Raw genomic sequence first — 16,192 nt, 5'->3', positions numbered from 1 at the left:
GAGTCACAGCCATTAATATTTTGGGAAGTTTATGTATAAAGGCTAGACTAGAGCTTCCCTCAAGGGGAGGGTGCTTCTATAAAAGTATTACAAGTCAGTAAAAAAATAAATTAAAATTTGCTTTCAGGTAAAATCTGTGTGAAATAGAATCGCTCTTGTCTTATTTATATTAGTTTGCCTTACTTGTATTTCAGTAAATATAAATACAGTACTTATCAAACTGACTGACGGTGCTACATGATCTCATTGATGTTTTCTTGCTTTATAGTTGGCCCATCCATCCCTCCTGCTGTCTCGTATTCGAAAAGAGCTCAGGCAAACAGTGTGGAGAGTGAACATAAAGAAGAATGGGATAAAGAAATGCCACGGAAATTGAGCAGCACAACAGTTGGTTCCAAAAGTGAGGTGACGGCAAGTCCATTGGTAGGCCCCGAAAGGAAAAAATCAACAGTTGTTCAGAATGTAAGTGAATTTTTTTATTCACTTGTTCTGTCAGATCTGTGTAGGTAGCACAGGAGTATCAAATTTGTGGCCCGCAGGCTGGATGTGTCACAAAAAATGTTGTGATATGACATGTGACGACATGTCTGCTGTAGCAATAACAAGTCCTTATAATTATTGTTTAATATTTTATGTGAATAGTTTGATGGTAGCATAGAAAATTAAGCAAGACTTTGAAAATCTAAGTAGTAACATTATCTAAGTAGCAAAAAATGGTTTACAGAAAATTATATCCAGAAGCACATGCAGAAAACTGATTCAATTGGATTCATTAACTTCTTTATAAACATAATAATAAATATACAGTAATACCTCGTCTTACGAACCTAATTGGTTCCAGGGGGAGGTTCGTAAGACGAAAAGTTTGTAAGGCAAAACATTGTTTCCCATAGGAAACAATGTAAAATCTATTAATCCGTGCAACGAAAAAAAACAAATGCAAAAAAAAAACGACGACGCCCGGCTGTCACTTTTTGGAACAGCCGGGGGTGCTTCCCAGCGTCCTCCTAAACCCGAACTTTTGCTGAATTTCCGGGTTCGGTGTTCGGGAGGCCGCCAAGAAGCCCCCCGGCTGTTTTAAAAGATGACAGCCGGGTGGCGGGGCTTCCCAGCAGCCTCCCGAACACCGAACCCAGAAGTTCGGCAAAAGTTCGGGTTCCGGAGGCCACTGGGAACCCCCGCTGCCCAGCTGTCACCTTTTAAAACAGCCAGGGGGCTTCCCGGCGTCCTCCTGAACCCAAACACCAAACCCAAACTTCCCGGGTTGGCGTTCGGGAGGCCGCCGAGAAGCGCCCTGGCTGTTTTAAAAGGTGACAGCCGGGCAGCGGGGCTTCCCAGGCCTCCCGAACGCCAAACCCGGAAGTTCGGGTTTGGCGTTCGGGTTCAGGAGGACGCTGGGAAGCCCCCCGGCTGTTTCAAAAAGCGACAGCCGGGCGGCGGGGCTTTGCGGTGGTGGCGGCGGCAGGTTTGTAAGAAGAAAAAAGTTCGTAATAAGAGGCAAAAATTTTTTGAACCCCGGGTTTGTATCGGGTTGTTCGTAAGACGAGGGGTTCGTATCATGAGGTACTACTCTATTTACAATATCACAATACTCTCATTGTCCTTATTGCTCAAGGTCTCACCTTCCTTCCCAGACAACTCTGCAAACTCCTTTATTTTTAATCAAAGAAGCAATGCCTTATTGCTTTGTATTTGATAGATAGCATAATTAGGAAGTGGGGGGAAATCCCATTCATATAGCAGATATAGTTTGTACTACCATTTAAAATATCTGCATTGTGATTTATAGCATCATCAGCAATTGTGCCAATTTAAATGTATTGAAACCACAATAGGAAGCTAATGCTTTAGATTTCTTTTCAGAAGAACTTATAGCTATGCTTTGTTTGTAGTAATGTGGAATGGTTGCTCGCTATAGTAGGATATTGTGTGCTGAAATGCTACAGCTGTGACTTAAACAGATGACTTAGAAGTGAGGCAGGCTTTACCTTGTGGTCTCCTTGGTGCTCTCAGAACGTAGTGTCAGGGTTCCAAATAGCATCCAAAATTAAATCAGAGTCTAAGTCAAAGTATTCCTCAAAATCCGAATTTATTATTAGAACCATGTTGGTACATCTGGGTGAAATCCAAATTTGAAGTCCTCCGGGTTTTACCACCCAGTTGAACATTCAAGTCCTTACCCCCACACCCACAAATCCATCACATTGTCCACTCTTCACTTGCCATGCTGGCAGAGTTCCCCCATCTCTTTCTGTGCAGGTGCAGAGGTGCAGAGACAAAGAATGACCTTGGCTTTCTAGAAAGAAATTTGTTATGGCTACATACTAACAACCTCATACCATCTGCCCTCCCATTTTTCCACAATAGAAAATACATAATACAATAGTATAAAATGTGGCAAGCCAAAGATCCCAAATAAAATGGCTTCGGCCTGACACTTAGTTCCCAACCCGCCCCCCCCCCCCCCCGACATTTCATTATCAAACTAGGTAACATCATCAATGCTAGAAGAGTATGGGCTTTGTTTTCATTTTATATAACCTATAAGTATTGATGAGAGTGGACTTTGTGGTTCCTTGTGTACTGTTAGCTTGTTTTTCTGCATTTGTAGTTCCTTGATATAGGGTACTGTTTATTTCTTGATTGTTGGTCTAGTGTTAATCTCAGTGGTAACATTACTTTACAGTTGTCATGCAGACTCTCATTAGCATAATAGCTGCACTCAAGCTTTTATGCCCAAGGAAAGATATTGGGCCTTTTGGACCTTGTTCAGACCCATTTTGGAATTGGAGAACTCCCTCTCCTCCCCAGCATAACTACCTAAACCCTGACCAGCAGATCAACTCTTTGCTGTGGTTTACGCCATCATTTGTGCTGATGTTGCATTCTACTCTGAATGCAAACTATAGCATATATGTAGAGACTAATTAAAAGTGTGAATAGTCATTGAGGCCTATTATTAGGAGATAATTGCAGTGGCTATTGCCAGAGACTATAAATAATTTGTATTTCCCTTTAATACTCTGTTCATCATTGCTATCACTTTGCATTTGAAATCTTAATAATGAGAGCTTGTACTTTTCATATAATGCCAAAGCTTTTGACTTCTTAAACAGAAGGAAGGGACGTTTCTGTTGTCTATGAACATGATAATATACTATAAACTTAGCCCTTTTCATTCTGCCATTATTTAACTTGCATTTATGTGTAAATCTGTGTCCACCTCTCCTCTAGAACAATATGTTTTCCGGAACTAGCATGACACGGAGGAACACTTATGTCTGCGAACGTTCTACAGATCGCTATTCTGCCATTCAGAATGGGAAAGACAACAGGTACTAAAACTCATCTCCCCAGAATCAAATATCTCCTAATTATTCACATTCAACATAATGCAGGATGCTCTGAAGGAAATGGAAATTAAATTTGAATTTTCGGAGAAGGGCGGCATACAAATCTAATAAATAATAATAAAATAATAATAATAAATTAAGAGAAGCCCATTTAGCCTCAAACAGTCTTCTTCTGATGTTACTTCCATTATTCCTGAGCTGAACTAATATTGGAACCCATTTGGTCTGTGAACTTTTATGTACAACTGCTGCTATGTAAGCCATACATCTATGATTAACACTGTAAATGTGGGCTGTAATTGCTGTTGGTTCCTTTGTTGTCCTTGCTGAAAGCTGTCAATTGAATGCACAGGTCAACTTTGAAAATGTCAGCAAAAATTAATTTGCCGCTTTTTCAAAACACTCTCCCCTTGATTTATATACTAAGTTAGCTGGAATGCTAAACCTGCAAAGATTATTTACATACCTTGTCATTCCTCCATAGAGGCGCTATATCCTCCCTTGTTCATTTTTTTCTACACATGCCCTCCTTAATTATGTTTCTACTAATTGCCTCTATCTCTCCCTTCCACCCTTGAAATTTCTTAACAGACCAAAGTGCAAAACCTCTTCTTGCTTTTCCTATTTAAAGCTACCCTAATAGCTCCATGGGATTGACACATTTTTTCATTTAGTGGTTTGCGGAAATTGTAACTACTAAAAAGAACCTTCAAATAAGCAAACAAGGGAAAAAAATAAAATAGAGAAAACACAGCAAGGAAGATAGGTGGGACCTACGCCTACTGAATGAGTCATGCAACCTTCGCTGATTAAATAAAACTTAATAAAATGTTAATCTTTCCTCCTTACACTATGACAATTAGCCTAGAAAGCATTACGGTATATGTTGGCTTTTGATAATAGTTGCTTTTTCAAAGCAAAACAAGGCAAAGTTTTTATAGGTGCTTAAAGGGCATCTTAGTTATTATTAAAAAATATTTCAGATATTTTGGATTTACAACTTCCAGAATTACTTTCCCCCACTGTTAAAACTCTATATTAGCTAGGATTTCTGGATGTTGTACAATAGATAGAGGTAGGAGAAAAACATAAATTTCTTAAATACTGAGATTATAAAAAATATAGGTAGCAGAAATATCCCCCTGAAGAAACAGTTGTTTTTGGGTGCCCTGAAGTCAGTTGATTACATTTGCAATGAAGTCTTGATGTGGCTTCCTTCAGAATGACTAACAGAATTTAAAATGCCACTAGTAGCTTAATAGCAGTCAGGGTCTGTGAATGACATGATAGACTTAAGCTGTGCCTAAGAGTGCAAAGCATTTATTCTGGTTGATCAAGGAAGTCAACCATAATTGTTTTTCCTAATTAGACAGGCGCATATATTAGTTTGGGTAGGAAATGATTTTCCTTTATTTGTGTACTTTTCTAAATCTACTAAGTGGATCTTAATTAATATGTCTCTGCCTCTTCCACCACCAAATCTAAAAATACTATGTTTTTTCCTCGATCGATATATAAAGGATGTCACTAGCAAAAAATTCCTTTCATGGTGTATTTTGGGTGGTTGGTTTTTTGTTTTTTGTTTTTTTTTTAGGAGCAAGACAAAGGTTATACAGCCATATTTGCTATAGGGCAGCTGCCTTATCTCTGCAACTTGAGCCAGTACAAACATTTGCTGCATTTCCTGATAGAAGCTGATGTTTATGGCTAGGTTTTAACCTTGGGGGTGGGGAGATATAACCTTTCTTTGGAAATTTTACATGTACCTACTTTGCTAGAGAACATCTTTATTTCAAGATACTCCTCTAAACCTCTTCCTCCCTATAATAAAAGCCTAACAGAAATGTCTGCAAGTAGTATTCCTACTGGCTCTGTGGTCCCTTCTGCCATATCTGCACGACCTCGACATCAGAAGTCAATGTCAGCCTCTGGTCATCCTATAAAAGTTGCACTTCCAACTATCAAAGACGGCACTGAAGCTTATCGACCAAGGTATTTTTCAAAATATAATAATTATTTGCCTGGTCAGAAGTCTGTAAATAAGCACTATTATTTCTTTAGAAATGATGCCATAGGCCAGGGGTCTCCAACCTTGGCAATTTTAAGATTTGTGGACTTCAACTCCCAGAATTCCCAGCAAAGCTGCCCGAGGAACTCTGGGAGTTGAAGTCCACAAATCTTAAAGTTGCCAAGGTTGGAGACCCCTGCCATAGGCAACACAATGTTGCTCTGAAATTTCTATTGCAGACCTACTTGGTATTGAAGTGCCTAATTGTGATCTCATGTGATGAGGGTGGAATGTTCTTGACCACTTGGTAGACAAAGTGTTTGGATTGTTTTAAGGCAGAAGGTGCTCCAACAGAATGGAAGAGTTTTCTGAGATCAAAATGGAATGCAGGTCATGAAATGAATGTGAAACCAAATATAAAGTTATTGAACAGAGGACTCAGTAAGCTGGAAAATGAAAATCTAAAGGGATGATAAGAGAAGTAGTTTTTTTCTGTGTGTTTTTAACATTACAGCACTTCTACTGGTGTTACCACTGTTTAATTACAAGGAGTTCTAAGAGACCAAGCAAGCTAGAAAATACTATAATTCACAGTGGTTCTCAACCTTTTTAATGCTGTGACCCCTTAATACAGTTCCTCATGTTGTGGTGACCTCCAACTATATAAGTCTAGCGCCAATTCTCCCAACAGAGCTTTAAGCTGATTGGCAGGAAGGTCACAGGGACATCCCCACTGTAAACACCTGATTTGTTGGATTTTAAAAATATGTTCCAAGGCACCAGAATAGAAGCTTTAGTTCCTAACAGTATGGGAAATTTGTCTTTTCCCATGGTCTTAGATGACCTCTGTGAAATGGTCATTTGACCCTCAAGGGGGTCCTGACCCCCCCCCCCCCCCCCGGTTGAGAACCACTGTTTTAAAGGATACCTAGGAATTTAAATACTGTAATGATCTATTTTCAAATGCACCAGCTATTGGTTTGTGAAACCAATAGATGACCTGCAAGATCCCTTTCAACTTTAATAAATAACTATAATAAATAAACAAATAACTTGCAAATATGACTCTGTACTTTCTCAAAAGTATTTCTAATTTTATTCCTTCAGTAAGTGGTATTTTTTTAAAAAATAAGCAATCCACATTTATTCAAAAGCGTAAGCTTTGTAATAAATTGACAGTACATATTAATTTCAGCCTCAGCTTTAGCTAGGGTAAGTTTGAGAGAGGTGCCAATCATAATGTAAGCCTCCCTTGACTTGCTTCTTCCTTTTGCTTTTTGCTTTTCAAACTTTCTTCTCCCTCTTCAGTAGCGCAACTCAGAGAGCACCTGCTGCTTCCCCTTCTGCTCACAGTATTAGCACTACCACTCCAGATAGAACCCGATTTCCTCGGGGGAGTTCAAGCCGAAGCACTTTTCATGGCGAGCAGCTACGAGAGAGACGCAATGCCACTTACAATGGGCCCCCTGCTTCACCATCGCACGAAACAGGAACATTTGCTCAAACTAGAAGGGGAACATCCACTGGCATTATAAGCAAGATAACTTCCAAATTTGTCCGCAGGTTAGTAAGAACCATTGTTTCCATTTCCAGGTTATTGCAAACTCTGAAATAAGAGGCTAATCATTGTTAAAACTAAGCAGGTTTTATTCAGGTCAGTGCTTTTGTTTTACAATTCCTTAGAAGCCCCTTTGAAGCCCAAAGGTTCTTAAGATTTGGGATGCAATAATTATGATTTTATTACTTTAGAAACTTGGATATCTTGCATGACGTGTAAAGTTTAGTATGGTATTGGCCAATGTATGTGAAAATGCTGATAGGCATGCTAGCATTTTACACATTAAAAGCCAATTCTACCACAAGATTCCTACAAGGATGTCATTTCAACTACAGGAATTGTGGTGAGCATCTCTCTTACTTCAGCATGTCTACACTGCATGAATCTGGTATTCATGGTTACTTACATTAAAACTTTTAAGCTGATTTTCCAGATTCTTTGTATTTTAAATAAAATAATGTAGGCATCATCTTTGTAAGCCTCATCTCTCATACATAGGACAAAATTCCTTACCGTCTTCTGCAATACTTTCAAGCACAAGCTAAAATGAACCTTTTCTCCTGAAAAGCAGAAAATGTGAATTTAAATTAATGAATGCAGTAACTCTAAAACTAGTAGGCCACAAAATAGACTTTGTGAGTAGATTTTAAATCCCAAATCAATTATTATCTAGTTTAACGTTCTAACAGTTAAAACTAATTTCACTTTAATGTTAATTTGCATTTTCAAAACAAGGTGTCACTTTGAGACAGTATATTCTAAATGCATACATTATGAATCATGTTTAAATGCCTTAAGTTGTAGAATTCTACGCTGACTGTTCTTTTGTACCATATATATTCTGTTTTTAATAAAAATACTTTTCACTTCTAAAATACATTCTTCAATCACTTCAGTGCTGAATTTGGCCCATAGCATTTAACATTTATATTTCATACTTCACATTTAAGCTTCCTCAGGTATCTAGATATTTGTAACACAGCTTCAAGGTCTTTGTTTGGAATTGTCATGGTTGCGATATTTGTTAACCCAGCCTTTTGATTTCTCATGTATAATAGATTGAGAAAATATTTCACTAACAAGTGTTCTTTAGTGTTCAAATGGTTAGTGGCATCTGGAGTATCTGTTAGACATAGCATTAGATCACATGGTATGTTTATTCTTTGATATCACAGAGAATAATTTATCTAAAATACGCCCTAACTTATATATGGAGCTTTCTGCATATATCAAGCATGCAAAGTTTGTGACCTATTAAGCTGAAAGCAATCCAGTGGGTATCTATAGAAGCCCCTTGAATCATGTTAAAAACGATGCCTGTCGAAATGCAGTGATCTACTACCAATAGAAGGGAGTTAAGATAAATATTTCTGATTAATTTGCAAATAAACCAATTGTTTATTGATTTGGATAACTTGGGAACCAATCTTCTTAAAAGCATATGTATTTTTTTCCGGAAAGTACAAGTATATGCTACATTTCATTTTATTGGTCACATGCTATGTAAGTGTAAAACAGTGTTATACATACTTGATTTACAACAGTTCATTTAGTGACGGGTTGAAGTTACAACAGCATTGGGAAAAAAGTGATTTGTGATCATTTTTCACACTTTATGACCATTAGAGTATCCTCATGGTCATGTGATTTACATTCAGATACTTGACAACTGTTCATATTTATGACGACTACAGTATCTTTAGTTCTTGTGATCCTCCTTTTTCAACTTTCTGACAAGCTAAGTCAATAGGGAACTCAGATTCATCCATTTTACTAACTTAACTGCAGTGATTCACTTAACAAATGTGGCAAGAAAAGCCGTAACAAATTTCTCACTTAGCAACATAAATTTTGGGCTCAATTGCGGTCGTAAGTCGAAGACTACCTGTACTCAGTGATAATGTTGAATGAAAATAATAATGAATTATACATTAAGACATTAACATAAATAGATGTTGTGTTAGTATAACTGACTCATACATCTGTTGAGATAACAATAGTTGTATTGGATATAAAATTAAAATCCATTATGTTTTCGTAGATTTTCACGGGTATATGTATGTAGATTGTTCTGAGTTCGGGTTTTGCCCCGTGTAATATTTTGAGTGTCTATGCGACATTTCGGTGAAATCACATTCACCATCATCAGGCTGAAGTTATAAGCTTCGTGCTGCTGTAAATATAGAATGTTTGCAACTGCCATTTGTTCCTTATATATAGTGTTGGGGGTGGAGATTTGGTTTGAATGTAGCAAATAGATTGGGTGACTATGTTTTAATGATTTGATTGGTTGGTGGAATCACATTTAGTTGAAGGATTGACATGGTGAGGATTATGATATGTTTTTTTGTTTAAGGCTGGTTTCCAAATCTCTGGTAGGTGGGACGTGTCATCCCGTTTGTTCATGCTGAAGGGGTGCTTTTCTATCTCTATGGCTTCCATAATTATTCTTCTGTATACATTTTCTGTTTTGGAAAGTAATTTAGTTTTTTCAAAGTCAATTTCGTGCCCTGTTTTTTTAATGTGCTGGACAAGGGAGGAAGTTTTTTCTTCTTTTTTGACTGCATTCTTATGTTCTGCAATGCGTGCGTTTACTCTTCGATTAGTTTGTCCAATGTATGTGGCTGCACATGTTTTGCAAGGGATTTCATAGATTCCTTGGTTTTCGAGTTGGATTTTATCTTTTGGGTATCAAACATCCTAAGAAACCCAAAAGATAACTTCAGCCTGATGATGGTGAATGTGATTTCACCGAAACGTCGCATAGACACTCAAAATATTACACGGGGCAAAACCCGAACTCAGAACAATCTACATACACATACAGGTAAATATTGAGTAATTAGTTTTGAATAGAACAAAATTAACGAAGCATTGTTAGAATTGTTTTTCCAAGCTTGAAGACAACTTCTGTCAGAACACTGCATTCAAAAAAGGGTACCAAATAAATGATATAATAGGAGCTATTGAAGCTGGAAGATATAAATTTAATATGAAAATTTTCAAGTATTAGTACCTTAAATTTGTAGACAGATATATGTATGATTATCAAATGAACTGCAGTGTTGTCGTATAAAGTCATGTTAGAGGCATAATTTAAAATAACCATTCCTGGGTCTTGAATGCTGTAGTGCTCTAAATAATGCTGTACTTTGTGAGAAATGGATAGAATAAAACAAGAGTGTAGTCAAAATTTTGGTTTATGAGTATATAAGCAGATGGTTATTTTTAACCGTAATGTAAGGCAGTATTTCTCAACCTTGACAACTTCAAAATGTTTGGGTGTCAATTTCTAGAATTCCCATGCTGGCTGGGGAATTTTAGGAATTGAAGTCCGGACATCTTAAAGCTGTTAAATTGAGAAATACTGATGCATTGCTTCCCAAACTTTTTTATTACCTAAATATGTTGTGTGGGTAATGATTGTTATGATTGGCAATGTATTTGTGTATCGTTATCCAAAGAAAAAACACTCAATTTTGGGTAATTTCCCCAGGTTTGGGAAGCATTGATGTAAGGGATATGAGTGGAAAAAACTAAAGTTGGCCGCTATAGTAAAAAATAAATTAGAGTTGCATATGAAAAACTGCAGCTGTGGAAAAGTTTATTAAAATCTTAATAAATGATGATTTTATGCTGAATATTTGTTCATCAGTAATTTATATGTTGTTCTAGTTGCAGGTTTTCTTGACTCATTTATTTTTAACCTTCATTTATTAAAACCTTAACCTTAACTTTGTTTTGAGGGATCCAAGTGAAGGCGAAACCAGTGGCAGAACTGACACCTCAAGGTGAGGAGCCACTATTAATACTTCGCTGCTGGGTTCCCTTTGTGCTCAAAATCTCATGATTCTGAAAGCTTTTAAACTAATATGTAAAATGGCAAAATCTCTAGGTAACTTGTATCTTTAAAATATTGCATCTGAGTTTCAGTTTCTTACTTCTTCTTTAACTCCTACTTTAAATGACTTCTTATAAAAGTGGCAATTGTCTACAAAGTCTTATACAGGAGTTCCTATTATGGGCTGCTGAATTCCTTTTAAGGTTTTCCAAGGTCAGAGTGTTGCTCTACATTGTTTTTCCAAAAACAAGCAAAGGGCCTAATCACCTAAATCAATAAGCACTCTGTCCATACTTGCTGCTTCTCTGCAAATACTAAGCAAAAGTATTAATGTTCAGGCAAGTCACTTTTGGCTTAACACAGGCATATACAGAGAAATAATCTGGATTAATGTTATTTTTAATCATTAAATAAATACCTTTGAGCTAGTTTCCATAGAGCCTACTTGGACTTCTGGGTTTGATCAGGGATGCACAATTGAAGCCTCCAAGTTGCATGTTATCCCCAAAGACGATGATAGTGTGGTGTTCAAAAACCATCACATTGTAGAATTGTTAATGAGCTATAAATTAATATTACATATATAAAAAGAAATCATATTAGCTATTGATGAACATAGTCCCTGTAATGGTAATTCGGTAGTTGCCATATTTCAGAATGCATTCCCCAAAAGCAAATGCAACTTTGGGTTCCAGAAAGTTGTGCACCCCTGGTTTATGCCATGGGCCGCATAGATATTGTTATATATAAGTAGTCTGTCTACTGCACAGAATGATGGCTTGGGAGTGCAGCCTACACTCCCAACAGAATTGCATGCGTTAATTTATATCTCTTGTAGAGTAAGAGGCAAGACACGCACTCTCTATGTTGCCACCTCAGTCGCTTTGCATGTTGAAAAGTCTGTGCATGAAATTGCTCTTAGAATCTGAGCAAGAACTCCTTTCTTAGTGGCAGTGTGTTTGGTTGGAATTTTTATTAAGAGTTGCTTTTTCATGTCAGGATATGCAAAGTGTATGAATGCTGTATACTTCCTAATGATCCATGGAAGGTGGCCCTTGACACATTTAATATATAAACTTTCATGTTGCTAATCTCTGCCTTGAGTTCAGAATTCCTCCTGCTGTGGTCATTAACCTAATGCACTAAAGTGCATATAAGTGGCAATAAGTCTTAGCCACATGAATTATGATAGAGTTCCTATTTGTATCTGTAAAAATAGTATAAGACAACCGGAATAATTCTAGCTTTAATCCTTGCATGTGCTACAGATTATGCTAACAGTGTTCAATCTTGCAGGTTGTGTGTGCAGACATATCAGCACCACCAGAGATGAAAGAGCTCTTAACATGATAAACCCAGCATAACGTAGTAGAAAAATGCTGTCAAGTTCAGATGATGACTTGTTTCTCCTTAAGCGATACTGAGCAGAAGATTTAAAATGTCTTAAGAAACAAACAAGTGCTTCTGCATCCACCCTGGGATCTTCTTCTCTTTCTTTCTTCTGCACAAATCCTTGCCAAATACAGTTTCTCTGAAATTTATTTTGCTATTTGCTATGGGGGGGTGGCTTGCCATGTGCTTGGTGTTGAGGTGAGCGGCTTTCAAAAGAGCAGGAAGCTCCTTTGTTTATCCAAGGCATGTTAACCCAGTATCCTGTAGTCTATACAGACATGATATATTGAGTAACAATTCCGATGTTGATTAACAGTTGTGTTTCTTTCACATCCTAATTGACAAAGTGCTCCAGAACATAAAGTTCATAAATTGTCATGTTTTTGGGGAGCTGCCCAGAGTTTGATATAAGATGGACAGCTGTATAAATGTTTTAAATAAATCAATAAATGTGTGTTAATTGATAGCTAAAACACACTGAATATTAGGGAGATATATTTTTTCCTGTCAATTATCCTACTTGAATGCTCAGACCTTTAGAAGATGCAAAGAATACCATGCCGCTTAGGACAATGCACTTGTGCTAGGTGTTATTTCTGGTGTTTTCTATAGCACAAAACAATTTGTTATGGTGGTTCGATGCATATCTAGCCCCCCCAAAAAATATTTTTTTTATGTAACAAGAATTACTTTCCTGCATAGTTGGAGCATAGTTCATTTATTGTCAAAAAGAAAAAACGATAAGCATCCAAAATTATTATTCTTGCTTTTTTAGATCTGTAGCTTTAAATTGGCAAAATTCACTCCCGGATTAAAGAGGTATACACATAAATTTCTAGAGAATAACAGGGTAGCTGCCTTTTCCTGCTGCTTTTTAAGCATGTTTTCTTTCTCTTCTGTTTTGTGTACTGTATTTTCAAAGCCGTGTACAGAGTTTAGGTGACCAGCTCTAAAGAAGGCTAAATTGGTGACAGCTGAGAAGTCTCCTTTGGAGTTACACTGATATTTTTAGCAGCAAGATTGTAATTGAAATGATATTTTGACCTAATGCTTTGTTTGGGTATAAATATTATTTACCTTTTCAGGAGTACATCTGGGGAACCAAAAGAAAGAGAAAAAGAAGATGGCAAAGATTCCAAGCCGCGATCTTTGAGGTTCACCTGGAGTATGAAAACAACAAGTTCCATGGACCCAAATGATATGATGAGAGAAATTCGAAAAGTATTAGATGCTAACAACTGTGACTACGAGCAAAAAGAAAGATTCCTGCTCTTCTGTGTTCATGGGGATGCGCGACAGGATAGCCTTGTTCAGTGGGAGATGGAAGTATGCAAGTTGCCACGCCTTTCACTCAACGGAGTCCGCTTCAAGCGAATATCGGGAACTTCTATTGCCTTTAAAAACATTGCATCCAAAATAGCAAATGAGCTTAAGCTGTAGAGAGAAGCAACATTTCTGGGATCAGGGAAGATTCAAGCCTATGTTTTGAATGTACTGGTTATGCCTAATACAATTGGCCTGTGAAACTCCCCATGTAGAGATTGTCCCTATTGCAATAAGGTTATACATAGTTATTCTGAATTGTAAAATTTAATTCTGTATGACCTACATTAAAAAAAAAACAGGTAAGTACATAGAGCATTCTGTTCATTTTATGTTCACAAAGTTGTATAGTAAGGCTTAAATACAGACCTTGTATAGTTGTTTAGACATCAGCACAGGAGTATGTTTACTTTGAGTTGAAAATTTCTTCCTAGTCTTTCCTCCCCAATTTTTGGTGGTTTTTATAAATCTTACCTCTACCATGCTTTTTTTCTTTTAAAAAACTGTCCATAATTTTTTTTAAATGCACAGAAATGGTTTTTAGAAGCGTAGCCTAATCAATTTTACTTTATAACAAACTCTGTATGAATTGTTTAAAAGAAAGTTGGCACATAGTCTACACAGTATTCTTCATGTTTCCCCTTTTCACTCTTACCTTCCCTTAAGAAAGAGTGTTTAGTTCAGAAAAAAAATGCAAACATGTTTACAGTGTTGGCACTTAACAGTGAAGGAAATGGAGTTCTGAAACACACACTGGGAAATAAAGTAAAATGTTGGATTACTTTTATTTGCAAACTTAAATATCCTTAGAATCTTGGGTCCAATGATTCACTAGAGTAAAAATATGTATCATATATCCATATTGTAGTATGAAATACTGTTTGCTTCCTTCAGAAAACTAAAATTCCCAATTTGTGAAAATATTATCATCATACTGAGATTTTCATAGCACAAGAATTGTGAAATTAAAATTAATGTTAAATGCCACCTCAGGAATTAACTGGTTTTTAGAATAATTCCCCCCAAAGAATACATGGATCTTCATATACTTTTAACCCTACATTGTTTATTGCATTGTTTGATGTGATTGTATAAATTCTGTTCCCATGTATCTTTGAGTTTTGAATATTTTGCCCACTTTCTTGTATTTATTATAAATCATTCTACCTGTGAAGTGCAACTGTGTGCAGGCAGTTGCCTTGATAAGAAAATCCCTTCATAATTAGTGATTCAAACTGCAAGGCCATTAAGACATGGTACATTTTAAATATTGATTATCTTGTACTGAATTAATCATAGCAGTTGGTTGTGCAATGTTATTTAATGTTGTAATTTCTGTAACTTCAACATATGGCCCCATCTGCACACTCCTATAAAGATTAGGGAAAAAAATCACCCCAAATTATCACTTTATTTAAAAGCAAAAAGCAAAAAAAAATGTAAATTCTGTAACCTGAATTTAGAAGGCTGTAAGTGTAGCTAAATGTGCCATTTGAGAATGGCTTCTGACAGATGGACTTGAGATGCTGTACTGTACTGTGATGTAGCTCTTCTGTAACAGTTCTGCTCAGCAACGAACATGTACTGCCTTAGGAAACAGATGATGTTTTGGCAAGAAAGAACTGTGTTCCTTTTTAACTGGTATTCCTTTAAACTTTTTTTAATGAAAGTCATCCTAATTCACATTCACTGGTGCACTCTATTAAAAACTTACTTGAACAGATCTCCATACTATCAAACATGTCGCCTTATTCTTTATCTAGCAATTTGTATTGAATGTACCATAGTTCGCAAAGGAATTGTGAGAAAGGGGAGGGAAGACATAATGGTTTCATATATTGCATCAGGAGAAGTTTAGAGATTTGTGAATAATCTACTTTCATCCATTGATTGCAGATGCTCCTATACCGTTTTAGTTATATGACCATGATACTTGCAGAGTTATCACAATGTCATTTTTATTTCAAAACAGCTATATAAAATTAGCCTGAATGTATTACTTTTTATTTCTAAAAGTAATTCAGTTTTTTAAGTCAGGTTCTTATATTAATTATCTTCCTTTTTAAAATATTTATTTAGCATATTTGTATACCACATTATCAAAGTGTACTCGGAAATTTGCCGGTAACAACAGATTTTTTTTTTTTTAAAGGTGAATTTTTCAATGGTGAAAAATGAATCTACATCAGCTTTATGCCATAGTATGGATTTGTGTGTAGACATTTTTATCACCAAAGTCACATTCCTTACAATCCACAGCCCCAGTGTTTTGGTTTGCATATAATATTAAATTGTAATATTATTTGGCTAGTTTTAACTTAGTATAATGTGGAAACCCATACCAGTAGAATAGCTACAGTATGCAAACCAGAGTGAATGGGGGTTTTTTCAGTTTGGTGAACCAAAACCAAGTTATAATAGAGTTCTGCCTTAAAACATCTAAAATGTATATGGGAGATTGTAATTTAATTATGGAGATGCTTCATTTTGCATCATGCAGGAATCCTAAAAAAGTTCCAACTGGGTTTAAATGTAGGTGCAAACAACATAGTCTAAATTCTTCATATTATCAGACCAAGTGTATAGCAGCTAATAACTATTCCATACATGGCTTTCACACATTAGTGAACATTCAGTGCAAACAACAGAGATCTGCATGGCTAAACAGAAGATTTGTACAGAGAGATGATGTGAGTTTGAATATAGTGATTATAAAA

The 16,192-nt window shown here is 36.4% G+C and overlaps 1 protein-coding gene across 4 annotated transcripts in view; it reads left to right on the top strand.

Moving 5' to 3' along the window:
• The window catches only part of MARK1 (microtubule affinity regulating kinase 1), an 80,787-nt gene extending 65,589 nt beyond the window's left edge, over window positions 1-15,198 (top strand). For 2 of the 4 annotated variants that reach the window (XM_070734383.1, XM_070734382.1), the window contains exons 13-18: window positions 269-462; window positions 3,235-3,335; window positions 5,187-5,345; window positions 6,670-6,924; window positions 10,666-10,710; window positions 13,238-15,198. In XM_070734383.1, coding sequence (XP_070590484.1) covers window positions 269-462; window positions 3,235-3,335; window positions 5,187-5,345; window positions 6,670-6,924; window positions 10,666-10,710; window positions 13,238-13,592 — 1,109 coding nt within the window. In that variant the 3' untranslated portion in view covers window positions 13,593-15,198. The remainder of the gene's footprint in view (window positions 1-268; window positions 463-3,234; window positions 3,336-5,186; window positions 5,346-6,669; window positions 6,925-10,665; window positions 10,711-13,237) is intronic. The other 2 variants (XM_070734384.1, XM_070734386.1) reach the window with 1 other exon arrangement.
• The last annotated feature ends 994 nt before the right edge of the window (window positions 15,199-16,192 follow it).

The sequence above is a fragment of the Erythrolamprus reginae genome, chromosome 1, assembly GCF_031021105.1.
Source record: "Erythrolamprus reginae isolate rEryReg1 chromosome 1, rEryReg1.hap1, whole genome shotgun sequence".
In the NCBI taxonomy this organism is placed as follows: Eukaryota; Metazoa; Chordata; class Lepidosauria; order Squamata; family Dipsadidae; genus Erythrolamprus; species Erythrolamprus reginae.
Note: the sequence above shows the minus strand (reverse complement) of the source record. Positions and strands in the feature narration are given on the sequence as shown.